The sequence below is a fragment of the Haliaeetus leucocephalus genome, unplaced genomic scaffold (genome assembly GCF_000737465.1).
Source record: "Haliaeetus leucocephalus isolate CR32 unplaced genomic scaffold, Haliaeetus_leucocephalus-4.0 Scaffold0, whole genome shotgun sequence".
Taxonomy (NCBI): Eukaryota; Metazoa; Chordata; class Aves; order Accipitriformes; family Accipitridae; genus Haliaeetus; species Haliaeetus leucocephalus.
Genome location: NW_010972436.1, coordinates 29,548,732 through 29,566,425, shown reverse-complemented (window position 1 = coordinate 29,566,425; position 17,694 = coordinate 29,548,732). Strand labels below are relative to the sequence as shown.

General features: G+C 44.4%; 1 protein-coding gene across 3 annotated transcripts in view; it reads right to left on the bottom strand.

Annotated features, from left to right (window-relative positions):
* DHX30 (DEAH (Asp-Glu-Ala-His) box helicase 30) overlaps nt 1-17,694 on the bottom strand; it is a 40,629-nt gene that overhangs the window by 9,075 nt on the left and 13,860 nt on the right. For 2 of the 3 annotated variants that reach the window (XM_010562064.1, XM_010562056.1), the window contains 7 exons: nt 10,909-11,039; nt 8,504-8,614; nt 6,045-6,400; nt 5,108-5,234; nt 4,242-4,391; nt 3,306-3,458; nt 930-1,751 (listed from right to left, as the gene is read on the bottom strand). In XM_010562064.1, coding sequence (XP_010560366.1) covers nt 930-1,751; nt 3,306-3,458; nt 4,242-4,391; nt 5,108-5,234; nt 6,045-6,400; nt 8,504-8,614; nt 10,909-11,039 — 1,850 coding nt within the window. Of the gene's footprint in view, nt 1-929; nt 1,752-3,305; nt 3,459-4,241; nt 4,392-5,107; nt 5,235-6,044; nt 6,401-8,503; nt 8,617-10,908; nt 11,040-17,694 lie in introns of those variants that run through there. The other variant, XM_010562072.1, reaches the window with a different exon arrangement.

Sequence of the window (17,694 nt, the reverse complement as noted above, 5' to 3'; positions counted from 1 at the left end):
ACTGAACAGCATCCAACAAGTAACAAAAATTAACATGAAATTTTGGGGGACAAAACTGTGCCATATGCACCTGGGACTTCAAATCCACCAGGCACAGAGCAGCACCTTTTTTATCTCTCAGTAATTTGGACGTTGTACCTATCAGGCCAGCTTAAAAAGCGCAGATAAAAATCCTAGCCACCACAGAAACAGGGAGACTGCCCTGAAGGCAATGGGACACCCTAAGCAAGTTTGCTGATGATACAAAAGTAGGAGAAGTGGCTGATACACCAGATGGTTGCTCAGCCATAGGGAGGGACCTCTACAGGCTGGAGAAATGGGCTGACAGCTTCTAGCCCAGCAGCCTGGACTAGATGATCTCTAGAGGTCCCTACCAACCTGAACGGTTCTGTGACTCCGTGACCCACAACTGAAGAAAGAACAACCACAGCAAAGACTACACGTCTGAAGGGTCTTTTCCAGAGGAACAGTAAGACTGGTTGCAAAAAGGAGTCATCAGGGAATTCAGTCATGCAGGATGGCGAGCACTTAGGTAACAGACTGCAGTAAGACATAACCATCCCAGTCTCGGATGAGGCTTGCACAGAGTATGCAAACAATCAAGTCTGCACCTATGTATATACATACACAAGTACAATGAGCTGTTAGCTTACTCAAACATAAGATAAGCTTCAGGTTAAAGAGGGACGAAAGTAACTTAGACCCAAATCTGAAGTCATCTTTATCTATCATTTAATCAAAATACTCTGGGATTCTATTAAGCTGACTTTACCTCACAAGGGTTGACATGGAATTAAAGCTAAACAAACGCTGTCCAACAACCACAGAAAAGAGGGACCAGTTCCAGGCCCAAAATCTCCCCTGCTGATATGCCAGAAGGCAGTGCCTCATCCAAGGGAAACAGCTTAAATGCCACACTGCATACCCACCTTGATCTCATAGTGCCGGTGTCGGTGCCGGCCCAGCTTGGCCAAGATCTCCTCCAGATAGTACTCCTTCACTGGGTACATGAAGCCCGGCACCTTGACCACAGGGCAATCCCCAAAGTAATGTGAGAAACGCTGATTGTCTCCTGTGGCACTCATTAAGACCAGGCGCAGGTCAGGGTTGAGCTTCTGGATGCCTTTCAGCAGGATGAGCAGGAAATCAGTGTTGACGTCTCGCTCGTGGACCTCATCAACCACGACGTGGCTGACACCCTCCAGGCTGGGGTTCCCCTGCAGCTTCCGCAGCAGGATGCCCACGGTGCAGAAGAGCAGGGCTCCTCCCCTGGCAGGTGGCTTGCTCTCCAGTCGCACCTGGTAGCCCACGTTCTTCCTCATGTTGGGACCCAACTCCTGTGCCACACGCTGGGCGACCGAGATGGCGCTGATCCTCCTTGGCTGGGTGATCACTACATTGCAGCGGGCGCCACGTCCCTCCAGGATGTAGTGTTCCAGCAGGAGCTGAGGGATCCTCGTGGTTTTCCCACAGCCTGTATCTCCTGCTATTACCACTACAGGGTTCTGCTCGATGGCTGATAGGATGGTGTCCTTGTGAGGATCTACTGGCAGTGGGTGGCTCTCCTGCCACGAGGATCCTCTCCTTTTCCAGAGGGCCAGGAGATTCTGGCTAAGGCGCACTTCCTCTGCTTCCAACATGGGTATGTATGTCTTCCCTGTGATTGCATCACTTATCGCACCAGATTCCTTGCTCAGGTTCATCATGTCATCAGCAATCCGGGGCCTGGATTCCCTGATGTCCACTGGATACTGGGAGAGACGGAGAAAGTTGGCAGGGACAAAAAGATTAGTATCAGTCCTGAGAAGGGCAGAGAGAAACAAGTGCCTGGAACAGACTCAGCCAGACTGGCTTTGCAGTGACCACAAAGCTTTGCCAAAGTCTCCTCAGATTTTAGGTAACTCAGCCACTTTTATCCTGAATTGAGGTTATTTAAAGTGAGAAATAACTTGCACAGCTCCCTGCATTTTCCTCATTGCACCCGCTATCTTAAGAGGGGTATTAGCGCTGATGCCTGAACTGACAGGCACAAAACAGTAACTCAAGCTCTCCAAGTCAGTGGCTATGCTGCATGCAAGTGATGCAATAGCCCCTCAAAGACAACTTTTGGAAACTATCAAGTTACACCACCGCCCTTCTCTCCCTCAGGAAGCCCAGACACGTAACTTGCACAAAACATAAGCATTCAGCTAAGCCAGAAATATTCTGTCTTGGCAAAAGAAAAAACAGAAGTTCCACATCCCACAGGAAGCACTAAAAGGAGCAACAATAGGTCAGGAATCATCTAGAACACAAATCAAAGCATTGGCCCAGATGTTCGCAGGATTAAAAGTTCAGCTACAAATCAGTACTTTTGGATTCAGCCTTACTCAGTCACAAAGCCATCCCTTCCACACATGGTGTGACAGCTCATGTTCGTGTAAGCATAGGAGGCAGACCAAGTTCCTTCAAGATGCTGCTGTTTTTCTAACTTTTCTAGCCCTTGGTTCAGTCACTTACAGCAGGTCAGGCAGAAGTGGCTGCTGTCTTAGGCACAGTCTCGGCTTTCTAGGACATACACTATTGCTTCGTTTACTTTAAATTATCTGTAAGATACTGTAAAGATAGCCCGAGATCTTTACTGTTCAGGCCCAAGAGCACTGCATCAGTGACTTGCCAACTTCGAAACACAGACACTATTTTCAATGACTTCACTAAAGCTATACACATTTGTACCTGAGCTATGCTCAACCTCATCTTACCTTAGCACTAAATCCTGCCTTGACAGTGAATGCTCCTATGGAACCCTGTCTCGGCACTGCTTCAGCTCCCATGGGTGTCTGTTCACCGCTGGTCCACCAGGGAGAGGGATCTCCTGGGTGAAAGCACCACCAGGTGCCTGGGGACTTGCACCTACCACTAAGGTACAATACTGCGAGACACTCCCAAGGGAAATGTGCAAGTACCGGCACCTGGTTCTTGTAAAGCTACAAGGCACAGCCAGAGTTTAATGGAACCAATGCCTGCACAAGGCAGAATCCATAAGCCTACAACAGAGTCTATAAGCAAGCCAAAACTACACTCCGTAACATCCCAAACCAAATAATGCAGACAAACGTCACAGATGCATACAGAGAAGGCCCACTGCCCAGAAAGGGTCTCCATTCCCCAAAGGAGAATCAGCAGAGACTGATTAGTTTTTGTGGCAAACTATCAAGCCATGAATTCCCTCAACATTTTGACATAAAGCTTTCAACCCATGTGCAATTCCAGAAGTTAAAAGGGATGAGCCAAAGGTGATTCTCAGACAGCTGAGCAAGCCTTACATGATTCAGATAGTTCTCAATCTTGCGCAGGGTTGCTTCAGGGACTTTGATGTGGCAGGGTTTCCTCTGGTTCTCACCAAGCTCCCGGAGTGAAGTCATGTTGTACATAGCATGGCTGAGGGGGTTGTTGTTCTTGTCCACCAACCCAAGGCTCTGAAAAGGAAGAGGCAAACAACACTGTCAGACACAACACTGCTGCACACAAAGTGCTGGTGTACGGAGCATGTGGGTCCTACGTGTTCAGATGGGCAAACTCCTTACCCCATATCCCAAATCCATCATTTCCTGCTTTTGCTACAGCAAGAAACAAGACATGATCCCATCTCAACTCTGGTGAAACAGACACACTGGAGCCAGCTGCTACCTGCCCCCAACACAATGCTCACAAGAAGGTCTTACACAGACCCATCAAGGAAAGAGCAGCCACAATTGTATCTGACAAAACCCTCTTGCAAGGGCTGTTAACTCTCTTGCTATAGTCCTGGTATGTTGTGCCAATTCAATAAGTCCTACACTATTTCTTGGACTTCCCCTCTGCTGACTCCAGAGTCTGCAGTGAAACTATTGCAGCAATGTGTCTGGATTAGTCCACCTACAGGAATGAGAAGATCGTCTGTCCTAGTAGACAGCAGCAAGGTGGTCAAGCAAACAGGCTAACACTTCCAGGGTCATTCCTACACATCACTTTGTGAGGGCTCAAAACAAGCAAAACAGCCTTCAAGGGGTCATCACAGATTAGACACTAAATGGGTACAACAGCAGTTTGGACTGAATCCTAAGGTTCCGAAATATGTGTTTATTAAGCATAAAGTCAAAGATCAGAAAGTTTCAGGCATCACCCCATTAGGCTCAAATACAGGAACGCAGGTGCTAGGAGCCTAGACATATAATTCATAGACACATTAGATATGGGATGCAGGAGCCACGTGCAGTTACCTTAAGCTTCTGACAGGCTAGTGCCGCTGCTTTGTTTTCTGCCTCCACCTTGCGACGGCCCTTGGCAGCAAAAGTCATTGGACAGGGCCAGCGGAGCGTGAGCTTGCAGATCTTCGTCTTGGTGCCTACTGTGCGGAACTGCATGTACTCCTAAAGGACACAAACAACATCAGATTTGGAGAGGTGTTAAGAACCTACATAGCTAGGCAGGCATTTTCAAATACATCCCAATATTTCTAAGCAGAGCTTAAATTGTGTTTTGGGTTTTTTGTTTGTTTTGTTTTGTTTTTTTAAACAGTGCACTGGAACAGGTTTACTGCACTGAATTCCACTCCGCCAGCTCACAAGGCACTGGATAAGCAGAAATGAGAGCAGACAACTGTGTGGAGAACATCACTGAGAGCCTATGGGTGGAGCACAGCTACTGTTTGCTAAGCACATGAGGTCTGGAAAGGAGGTGGGTGACACATACCAAGGAGGAGGATCACCAGATACTGGCAGAATTGAGTTGTGGAAAGATTCTGTCAGCACAGAAATTACACATTGCTCCGAGTAACACAAACTTGTGTTTGTTGCAGATATATAGGGAAATGCAAACCTATCACCTTAGAAAATATTCCCCGTCATTCAGATGGCAGCTTCTCTGTTGCACTGGCCTCAAGTAACAACATTCCTCATGCTTCTATTAAGACATTTCCTCAATTCCCACCACAAAGTCTTTTCCTTGCTCTTCAGGCTGATTTTTCTAGGCCTAGTTTTAACTTCCCTTCTCTCCCCAGTTCTCAGCTGCCCAAAAAAAGCGTCCAAACTGATTCTAGTCAGAGTCTTTGAGCTTCGTCCCTGGCAGGGGTCAAACAGCACCTTACCTTGACTGTGGAGGAAGAGGTTGCAATCTGAATCACTTGGGCCAGGAGATTTTTGGGAAGTGGGAACTGTGTCAGGGCACGGATGGCAGTGTTGTCATCTGTCATTTCAATGGAACTCCCTCCTCGGCTAGATGGAAGATGAGAACAGTTTGATATACAAATATCTACTCTGTGCTCAGACCCACCTCACTTCAGGTCTGCTACTGAGGTCTGAAACCAAGTAGTTAAAGGCACAGATAATTTTGGTCATCTGAAAAGTCAAACTGCATCTTGCTACTAAAATCTGTCAGTCACAGAACAGTTACTCCGAGCCCAGTAAAGCCACCTACTAAAAAGCAATCAAACCTTTACACTAGCACTATAAACCAGATAACGTCAACAGAGTTTAACAGATTTAATTAATAAATAAATAATTCTGAATTCAAAGAGCATCCCTAAAAAACAACCACCACCACCAGGTCCTTACTGATGTTACTCCTGTCGACTATTGAAAATCAAAGTTTTGTGCTCATAAAATATGAAGTCAAGCAAACAACCATGGTGACAAAAAAGTGAAGATTTAATATTGCCCTCAAATACCAGGGTGGTCAAAAAAGGTCTAAGCACACACGCACACTTTCTGGGAATGGAAACCTCTTTAGGCATAGAAGAGTAAGAACAGCAGGTAACAAGTAGGCAGCAGCCTATCCAAAGGGCAAGACTCCAGAGAAGATGCCTGTGCATTCCCTTGGAATGATAGCCAGGTACAAGACCACGCTGCCCCACCATTGCTTGCACAGAGAACGGTACAGTAGTCAGCGTTTGGCCCACCTACAGGCCACAGCAGCAACATGGAAAGCTGCAGCTGAACTGTGAGGAACTGCAGGGACGCATCAGCTACGAAGAAAAGTCTCTCTTCTTTACTGCCCTGGATTAGCAGCTATCAGGGCAGACGTACCTTGCATCTCTGCCTGGGGTTCGGGCATCCTGATGTGCCATAGGTAGATAATCGGAAACATCGATTGCTTCTTCTTCCAGCTCTCCTTCCTCCAGTTCCCCTTCCTCTAGCTCCCCTTCCTCCAGCTCTTCTCTCCTCATTGCTTTAGGCATCCTGCCCTGTTCCATAGGCTGGATGGAATCGTCTGGCTCCATCCGTCGCCAGCAGGTCGACAAGTCAGCGAGAGAAGGTCCGGACTTGGAGCGCCACTTGCCCTCCGAGCACCACCTCTCGTCGGGACAGCCAAGCTGGTCAGCGAGAAGCCGGTACTTTGCAGCATCAAAGAGCTCATTTCTGGGCCCCAGCAAACCCCAGCCCTACAAGAGGAAAATGCATTGTTAGCTGCAGTAAAGAGACAGATATGGGTAACTCTGCAGGAAACCAAAACACACCTTGTAAAGGAGAGAAATGCAGGAGCAATTCTTCATATCCCACAGCAAAGGACAGAAAGAAAAGAGACTTTCTGAAACATAAAGCTTTCCTCCTGACATTATTTCTTAAGAAAGGGAATCTGTTCACTAACCTCACTTCCCAGGGCACAATTGCTTAGCATCATAGAGCTTATTAGAAAGGGTGGGCCAAGATTTATTGGTATTTTACGAACTATTAACTATGTTTAGCATTCTGAAGTTTTGAAACCCATGTCAGAGCATGAAATGCACCTTTTTGGAAACGCTAGTCTAAACAAGTATAATCTGGGATAACACAAGATAAGAATACAGGGAATGGTTCATCTTCTTTCTTTTCACAGGAACAGTTATTTATATACGCAGTAGTAAGATCTCCCTAACCCAACAGTTTTTGAAAGAGAAGAGTTCCTAATTACTGCTGGCCCACCACCTGCATTTGGACTGAACCTTACAAGAAGCTCCAGACATATCTAGAGTGCAAGACACACCATGTCTTACCAGACCACTGTAATAAATTAAAAGTTACATCTTTAGGCCTCTCAATGGCCCCATATTAGACAAGGCCGTACTATTTTGTACTGTACGAGTGCCTAAGACAGCAAGAATTCACTTTGCTAGGTGCTGTACCCAACATCACTATATTCATACACTCTCTGCACCAATTAGACATGACTACTTTTCTTGAACTGATGACTATTTACTTAAAGCACCATTTGTGGCTATTTCTATGGCTAAGATTGCACAAGGCCTCCCATTATGAGGGTCTTCTGTTAGGTTATAGGTTTAGCTGGCAAAGCATCAGAGTTCAAAACTTTGCATGCTGAATCTATGGTTTAGGATTTTGGGGGGTTTTTTTTAGCTCTATACTGAAAATACAGTTCAGTCATTTCCCAAAATTTGGAGAAAAATATAAGCATAGGTAGGAAATTTTTTTCCTTTGAAAACCTCCAGGCTCTCAAAGCAAGCAGGAAACAATGCTTTTGTTTCACACTGACTAGAGAGGATAGAACAAGAACATGTTTCCAGCAAATGTTAACTGAATGAGCACCAACCATGCTTCAGGTAGAACAAAGTCAGTCAGTGAAACAAGTTTTGCCAATCACAGGATTAAAGAAACTAGCCTAAGCACAGAGGCCAGCTGAAGAAACCGCTAGTTTTCATGCTGCAATTCTTAACTTCTGAAGGCTTAATTTAAAAACTAAGTAGTTACTTCTTAATGTAGCTTTCTTGATCTACAACCAAAACAAAAAGCTCTCTTATTGTTAGAGTATCCACAGCATCTTTTCTAGGCTCCTTAGTAGGAAGAATCATTGTTTCTACTCCATAGATGAAAGGGAAACTCCAAAAGCAAACTCACTTGCTCAAGGTTACAGACAACAGTCAGTGGCAGAGCTGAAGACAAAAATGCATCTTATTCTCAGATAGCAGCTATATAATGCCGTATCTTAAACGGGGACCTTTATAAAACTTTACTGTACTTGTTTGATACTGGCTGTGCACACATACCAACCACTTCCAGCCATAAATAAGTGGCAGACTAGCATAACTTTAAAAGAGTAATTGTAAAACAGAACACGTAATTGCCATGCTATGGCTTACATGAAGAGGAAACAAGAGCCTCTGAAGGTACTACACTTGCAAATACACACAGGTAGACTAATAGAAGTGTGAGTTAGTGAACAGTAACAGCAAAGATACCCAAGGGAAGCTCTACTCAGCATAGATGCTGAGACTAGATAGAAGCTGATTAAGGTCTAAGACATAAAGAACAAAGACCAGAACTCAAAGAATTTAGTGAGCTCATGCCTGGCTGAAGTAAGTGGGCTTTTAAGCTCAAATGGATTCAGACAGCTCAAGACTTCACCCTCTACCCTTGATTAACAGACAGGCCAACTAAGAAAGCAAACAGGCAAAGAGAGAGATAAAAGTCAGAAATCATATCACCAAAATGGACGAGGCCTGCGCACTCAAAGGCTTGTTTCTTCAAGCTAAGGAGGAGCATAAGCTCACCTTGAAGAGCTGACACGCTGCAGCTGCTGCCTGCCTCTCAGCATCAATCTTCTTGGTCCCATAGCCTTCCACTTCCACATTCTTTGGCCACTTTATATGCAGAGTGACTTTCTGAAAAGCAAAGGTAACCAGTGAAGTGAGACAGCACAGAACAACCTCCCTCCTCCACCAGGAGCATCGCTACTTCAAACATCTCTGCACTCCAGGCAAAGAAGAGAACTACAAATGAAAATCCCAAACAAACTGCTCATTTGGTCCCTTTATGGGAAGCTTCATTCCAGTAACATAGGAAGAGAAAGGGATACAAGGTGCCCACAGTCACACGGAAGCTGCATGGCTGAACCAGGTCCAGAAGCCAGGCTGATTTCCAGCACAGTGCCATGTACTCTGGGCCAGAGCTTCACAGGCTGCAGTGTGTCAGCTTAGAGGAGTCAGAGGCCAAGAGCTCATTACAAGAACAATTCAGTTTCAGAGTACCTGTTCCTATGTATACTGCAGCATACCAGACCATGCCTGAGAAGCAACATGCACTCTCCACATTTCCAGTCTCAATGGCAAGCAAATCTTCCTAACTGCTTCCTTACTGTAATTTTAACTAGCAGCATATTGCATCACAGTTATGCAGGCAGCTACCATACTCATCAGGCACAGGAGAACCTAGCCTTCAGTTTGCACTGCCCAACACAAGCTATTAAGAGAACTAACAGTACTACCATAGCTCCTCTTATACCAGTACAGTTGGATGAGAGCAGCTGAAAAACCTGCAGGGGCAAAGAATGCTGAAAGCTGAACCCTGCCCTTTCTCAAAAATTGCTCCAAATGAAGAACTCATTCTACTCCTGGCCCTGCAGATGCTGTAGCTGAGTTTCTGCAAGGCTCAAAGGAGGGAAATGCCTAAGGAATTCTCTCCTGTTTCTGCAGCAGAGATGAAAGGTGGCATTTAGGTCCGCTGGGAAAACCCCACCTATAAGGCTAGAGAAAAGGCTCCCAACTTTTTAACAGTCTACATCTGGCTGCCTGCCTGCCATCTGAATTTCATCTTACTGTAGGAAATTGCTACGTATTTTGCCTAGGGGCTCTGCATGAAAAGGCACAGACCTGCTGAGAAAAAAAAGTTGTCTTGTGAAAGCCAAGTAACTTAGTGCTCACAAAAAAACCCTTGCTCACTTCCAACCAAGACTTCTCCAGGTTGTCTCACCTGTCCTTGTGTCTGCACACACTTTTTCTGGGTTGTTGGTTTTGGGTGGGGTTTTTTTGCAATCCAACCCTCATTTTCTCCAAGAGCTCCTTTTTTTTTTTTTCTTTTTTTGTTTTCTTTTTAATCTGAACTTATCCTCAACATTAATCTATTTAAGTGCTAGCAAGAATGTGAAGTGATTACGCAAACTAAAATGATGAGGCATTGGTTATAGTATTCCAAAATTTAAGTTAGGAAACTGCACTACTTCTCGAGGAAAAGCAAGAAAAACAAAAACATAAATAATAAAGGAACTCTAAAGTAACCATTACTAATGTACTGCTTAAAACGCAGGGATGCTTAAAAAGGATGTGGTAATAAAAACTGTCTGGGAAATTTTAGACAGAATGTTATTGGAAAATGTTAATCCATCAGAACTGAATCTTTTCCTGGAATGTACGTTACAGTTAAACTTCAGCTGGAAAGTGCTTTCAGCTCGAGAATGAGAGCTGGTATGATGATAAAAGGAGGCAAACCCTTGAACACAGAGCACCCATCAGTTAAGAACTTCTGCTCAGTTCATAGCACAGATTTGGATCTAGGCCTCTCGCATCCCAGTCAGTGCTCAAACTACTTGGCAAACTGTTTGCTTGGAATTCCTCTGCATCATTTAACAACAACAACAACAAAAAAGAGTCTGTATTTCATTTTGCCCTTAAGTAATATTAGAAGCGCCCCCTCCATTGCAAACAAATTCTTCTTTTCTGGTTGCAATTGAACATTTTGGGCTTAGGCATTTAATCTATTAGAATCTACAATAAAAACTAGGCCTACTAAGGTCTAAAATATAGCATTTACATTTTAATTTTCTAAGGTAGTGGGGTACATAGCCCAACACATTTGAGTGCAGACTATGTGTCTTTCTGCTGAGAAAAGACGGTTACAACAAGCTACTTAAAAGAAAAAAAATCCATCCTTCCACACACAAAAGAAGAGGGTCAGGACGTACATTTATATACCTATTAAAGTATATGAAAATAAAGAGAAAGAGGAAAAAGCAAGAATATTTGTTTGAAAGGTTATCACACAACTTTTATGTGGAATTAACACACTTGTATAATTTTCTCTATTAAAGAGTTACAGCCAGGATTAGCAGTATTCTTGGCTCACTTCCCACTCTATGTGCAACATACCTGCCCACCACCCATCCCCAGCACAACAGGATTACCTTTTTTCTTGGCCCATTGGTATGGATGTACACCAGCTTGTCCCTTGCGTGAGAAATGCCCAGGGCTCGTCCAATCACGCTGTTGAGCAAGTTTTTAGGCTGTGGAAATTCCTTTAATAAGTCTCTGGAATCTGGAAAAAAAAACCAAACCCAAAACCCATAAGAGGAACTGAATGTCTTCTAATTCTTGTGCAGTCCTGTTCAAAAACATGTTATAACACCTGCTTCATTGCAGCTCTCTGAGCATTAATGTCTCTAAGGTTACAGACAGAAAAGTAAGCAGAGGTATTAAGTGGTTCACCTGCAATGTCTCCAGGCATCAGCAAAATGGTACAGAGGAGTGCAAAGTCTCCTGAGCCCCAAACGTTAAGGGGACACTGCAAATCCAAAATGGGCAACAACACTGTACATCCTATGCTTCTCCTGAAATGTACAGATTGTTTCCCCCTCTTTTAAAAGTATGAATATCCTCTATTCAGAACTGCAGCACTGACAGTCCAACTCCATGATTCAGTGACACTAACAATCACGGAACAGTTTGGAGAGACTTTTTTCCCCCAAAAGAATACAGTATCAACAGAAAAAAAATGACAGACTACATATACCTGTTGAATCTGAATACAAATATCCTAGCACAGAATTCAAAGCCCAGATTAACACATGGAGCCAGTGCTGCTTCCTCACTATGGAGGCAAAAGCAGCACTGTTTGTCATTCTTTGATATCAAAACCAAACTAAGCAATAACTATTTTGAACAGACTTTGGTATTTGCATCCCCCTCCTGAACCATGCATATCAGCTCAGGGTTAAATCAAGGGTCTCGCCAACACACAAGTAATACATTAGATCCAGCCATTGGTAGTAACGTGAAATAACGCCTGGGAACTTCTCCCTGAATGTATTGAGATGGCTTGGTTAGTGGCTAGGAACATGGTTTTGTACTAAATTGCTCAGAGAACCCCCTAGAAAGAAGTTTGCCAACACAATCTTTGGAGATAAACCAGCCCAAGCAGGAAGCAGAGAAGCAGCGCCTGAGGCGGCAGGTACTGATGGCAGGTAGGGCTGGCTAGCAGAGCCCAGGTCCCCTACCCTGACAGGTGAGAAATGCTGCTCAGGCTACGGCACTTGCAGGAAGGGGATATCAACGATCAGTTCAAATCGCTCATTTAAAAAAATAACAATAGTAAAAATCACACTGCCCCCAGACAGAGCAACGTGACACCCACCTCATGTTCCAGCCTCCTTCCTGATGCCAACGCCAGCAGTTTTAGCTGGTGAGGGAGCTGCTCTAACTCACCTCTCACATGCATCACGGTTGTACCTGGTGCTGTAGGGGAGAGCCTTTATTTTGAGCACCAGTCCAAGCAAGATGAGATTGAGTTTAATGTGATAATACTTCCAGACGTAGTTACACGCTACACGAACAGGCAGATCTAACAGCTCACTGTTGGGGCGAGGGGTAGGTGCCACTTCTCCCAGGCTCTAACACTACTACTGCTCCAGCTCTGGCACAAACCCAAATGTACAGGGAGATGATTTGCAGCCCTAATTCCCTAATTCGACAGAAAGCTAAACCAAGAAAAAGGGAGTACGCTGGTTTTTGCTGGGCTCAGAAGTCAGTCAGCCAACTGCACAGTCCTGCAGGTGCCCAAAACCAGTGCAGGGGAATAGGAGAGAGGAAGGGGATCTCCCATTCTGGCCGCAGCAACCACAGTTAAGCCACTCTGATCCTGTGTTCACTCAACATCACAAACACACGCTCCCCAGGCAGTCAGAACTTCATTAATCTTCTCACAGACCATCAGTGGGTTTGGGCACTGTTTTTTACAAGGCTTCTGATTCTCTACAGGTATTCAGAGGAAGTTTCAGCAACGAGCAAGAAGTCAGCCACAGAGGATCATCTGTACTGCCAGAATCTGGAATTTCAGATTGAGCTACCAAATCCAAGGAGAAGTGACCCAACAGTCACACTCATTAGAGCATCACCAAGATCTGCCACCATGTTTTGCTGAACAGTCTGACTGCAGAGTCGCTATAATGAAGATACGCAGTAACCAGCTCCAGAGAAGAAAGCAAGCATTTAAGAGAAAGGCTCTGTAATACAGGCATGCGGAAGAGGCATTCTCCAAGAAGCTGCTTAGCAAGGGAAAACTGAAGTCATGAGGGTGTATTACGAGGGCTCACCTGAAAGCTGACCAGCGGGGAAATCACAGGAGTTTTAGGAAAGGCAAAAAGAGTTATGTTGTACTATGGCAGACCCAACACTTCTCAGACTGTGAACACTTGGGTAACAGAGCGCAAAAAACCATGTTGCTGATCATATCACCCTCTCCAAAAAAAAACCCAAACAAAAGCCCAGCATGCTGATCCAGAGTTCAGAAAAATAATAATTACTGGTGACACTTAGGTTTGAAAGTTCTTCCATGGAAGAACCAGCTGAATCTCAGAGAAACCTCCTTCAAAAGCCAAACAGACCAGATACAGAAGGAATCTAGGTTCCTCAACACATACAAGGAGATACTGAAATACAACCTCCGTGGCCTGCGATAAGGATGTCGACGGCTGGGTATCATTTGAAGACAGGTCGCATTGTAATTCAACAATTGCCTAATTCTGACTGGCAGCTGGAACTGGCTCAGGTTGACGTTACTTTTCAGCCTGGTACGTAGAGGACAAGCTGGTATTTAGAGGGCTGCATCAAAAGGAACAGATCAGAACTGCTGCCTGCTCAACCTACTTCAACTACAGCAACACACAACAGGCTTTTCGCCATTCTCCTATGCATCATGGTCAGCCGCGGTATCTTCCATTATAAAGAATAATTTTAAAAAGCCCGCAGGCTGCTGTTTCTCACTCATACTTGGGCAAAACTCTTGGACAATTACAGGAGAATATGCAGGAAGTCCTGATTTATGAACACTATTTGTCCATGAGTTGCCTGCTATGTATTGGCCAGGAGATGAAAATGGTCTCAGCCTAACAAAGAATTACAAGCCAATTTTCTGTAATTATACAGAAAATGTGATGTTTCTACCTACTCACACAGCAAGCACCACTATATTCAGACTTCAACCTGTTCAAGAAAACTGGAAAAGTGACTAAGATTTTGGCACTCTGCAGTTCTATTCCATTCCACATTGCTGGGACGCACAGAGGGAGGAGTAGTAACACAATTCCCAAATGCACTATTAAATTCACTTAATAAATGAGAAATTAAAAAAAACAAAAACAAACAACCCAAAACTCTGAAACCAGCCTGTATTATTTGGCCTCTAGTTGCTTCCTCTTTCAAAAACAATAACCTGAGAAATTTTGTGATAAGTAACAGGCGGAGGTAAGAAGCACAATCTTTTTAAATGCCTGAGAAAAAAAAATGCAATTACCTAATGACAGAGCCAATTTCTCACATTCTGAGGTGACTCAGTGAAGACTAAATATTTAATCCATTCTAGAGCAAAGAATAGGATCTCTAAATAACAAAGCCTAGTTCTGGCTTGCAGATCAGACTCTGAATTACCAACCGAGACACAATGTATTCTTCACAGCTGACAATGCCATATTCAGCAGTACCATCTGACGTATCAACAGCGACTCTAAGGCTTGATGGATTACCCTCAGCCCATTCTTATCCCGAATTCGAGAGCTGAAAGCATCTTATCTTGCACGAAGCCATGCCTCACTTGTAGTTTTTAAAGAAACAATCCAAAATTGCAGAACTGGATTTGCAGAATGTTTCCTTCCCTGCCAGATTGGATTTCTTAGCATCTTCCTCCAAAGAGTGTCTTAGTTCTCTCACTGCTGAGAATGGATATTTGGGTAGGAATCATATTAGCGATAGTCACAGCCCTGTGGAGGCAAGGAGTATAAGCTACTACTCTCAAAACAAAACAGCGTTGATTTTCATAGCCAATTCCTATCAGGCTAGAACCACATATGATGTCCAAACTGCAGCTCCAAGATCACTGAGGAATATTAAAAGCCTGTCTTGGATAGCAGGCAATTCAGGGTGGGGTTACCAAAGAAGCCAATTAACTAATTTCAGTTCCTGAAAGCCAGTGAGTGCTTTAGCTTAACTTGATTGTGAAAAGTCCGTGATAATTCCAACCAACACTGAAAGAAAAGAAAAAAACAAAAACAAAAAAACAAGAAACAAGCAAACAACTCCCAGTGGCTAGGCCTTCTACTAACCCCAACAAATCTGACAAGTAAAGACACTGTCAGGTACAACAAGAGCACAAATAAAATGGCCCATAGTCTCATTCAGGGAAGACAGAGGAGGATTAGATTGATTTCAACAGTTTCTATCTTCCCTGAAATTCTCTTCCCTGGAGAAGCAACAAACAAACATCCCTGGAGAAGCAACAAATGAGCAGCAAAGACAAACTATTAAGTACAACACTCATCAAGATATAAGCCCCCGCAGTAATAAATTCAAGTCAGTGAAGAATGCTCCCAACACATCAAAAATTCACAGGGAAGAAGAAAGCCCTGTGGCTCCAAAATATCCATTTCATGCAGAATTAGCCTAGACATGTTTTACTAGGGAGAGATGGAGGGAGACAGAGAAGGTTACACCTGGCAGTTTAGTTCGGAGCACACCAAAATACTCCTACTTTTGGGGGGTTTTGTTTTTTTTAAACCATCATCTAGCTACCCTGACCACGGCTCCTTTCAAGTATACACAGTAATAAAAAACCTCATGCAGTTCTTGCCTAAACAAGAACAAACTTCAAAATTGGTAAAACTGACAAGGCTTCTTCAAAAGCAAGTGAGATCACCAGAGAACAACGGATGGCCAACCTCCATCCTTGGAGATACTCAGAACTTGGCTGGACACAGCCCTCATCAACCCACTCCAGCCTGGCCCTGCTCTGAGAAAGGGATCAGGCCACATGGCATCCAGAGCTTCAGTCCAACCTAAATTCTTCTGTGATACTGTGAGATGGCAAATTTAATTAGTCTCAGAGAAAGATTCTCTCTCAGAGCAAAACAGAGGTCAAGATCACGCAAGTCTCAGTAACGAGCAAGAAGTGCCACAGACCTGACTGAGCAGGCAGAGAAGCTGTCTGCATCACAGATTCTGCTCCAAAATCCCACCATCTAGGCCAATGAAGCAAAGCCTTAGATATTAATACCAATAAAACACTGCCATTTTTAAGCTGGCCTGAGTTCAGAGTTGATTCTTCCGTATTTGTATCCAAGGTGAATAACAAAAGCAGTCAAATGAGGACGGCTAACAAGACACCAGTTTACAAGTTGAAGGCTTAGAACTTGTCTCGTAGTTTTTTAAAATAACTTTTATGATCTCTACATGTTCAAGTAGCAGCTGTACAGGCGGGGCAGACTTCTGACGAGACCCTGAGGACTTTTTATTTGCTCATCTGAAAGGAATCTTCCACTATCACCAAGCTCTCACCAGAACGGCCTTCCATGGTCAATCCACCACACAAATCGGAAGGATGAGTGAACTGAATGAAGCCCAAAGAGAAAAGTACTCAAGTACTCTCTGAAAACACGTTAGAAAAAGTGCTGAGGAATGAAGTACAAAAGAGGGAAGAACAAAAATAAATTGGTTTACTACTTTTCTCAGGCAACACCTGAACCAACTCATTAAACAATAATTTGGGGTGGTTTAGCATTTATTTTAGAAGTTAATTTGCTCTGCTGAACAGCCTGAATGCAACAATTAAAGACTATCTGACTCTGAACTACAAGATAAAACTCAGCAGAGCTTCTGAAATGAAAATGGCACTAAGACCCAAAGAATTCAGAAACTACAGAGACAAAATAATAATAATTTTAAAAAAAAAGTGCTGGAGGGTGGGAACAAAACACAGAATAATGAGGGAAGAAAAAAAAAAGGGAAGTTCTTCTGTAATAATAAACCAAAATTCCAAAGTGGAAGATTACAGCCTAAGAAATAAAATTGAAATGAAACCAGTGATTTTAAAAGGGAAAATGTAGCAGTTCAAGTCACAGCCTGGAAGCAGTAACCTCCGGCACAAAACTACTCCTATCTTTCTAAAGCGTTCTTCACGCTTTATAATCTAACAAAAAGCATTTGTCAAAACACGACATCAAAACACACTTTCAAATATTCTTTTAGAAAAGTAACGATCCCTTCTGAACACCAGGAAAGCATTTACCCTTCAAACACCTGAACCCCACGCCCTCTCACGCACAACTTTGTTGTAGGCTGAAGGACTGACATCCAAAAGCGAAAAGAAACCTTCCAAGCTTTAGACAGAGACATCATCCCCGACCAGACTTACAGACACCGCAAGCATGAGGATTTACGTTAACAACAGCTGTCGGTACCTCGATTAGCGTTCCGTTCGGCTCAGGCAGCGCGACCGCCTGGCGGAAGGCCGGACCGAAGCCCTTTGTACACGAAAAGGCGGATGAAGCGAGCGACGCTCCGAATCACCCGCAGCCCGCTCCCGCAGCGTGCTCCAGCCCTGACCTAACGGAACTTGCTACAACGGCGACGGCAGAGCGGTTTTCCTGGCGGATGCTCGATGGGCGTGCTCAATCCATCACCGGGATTTCTAGCCAAAGAGCCATTTACGATTTTTCTCTCGCGTCAGGCCACCAGAAGCAGCAAAGACTTTCGGCCGGGCCCGGTCTCAAAGCGGTCGACCTTGAGCCGAAGGGCTCCGCACCCCTTTTCCGTTTTCTGCAGAAACCCAACTCTCCCCGCCAAAAAAAGCCCGCCCCCCCCCCGCGCGCCGCGGCCTGCCACAAAGGCCTCGGCCCCTCGCTGCCCGGCGGCGCCTGCGGGAGCTC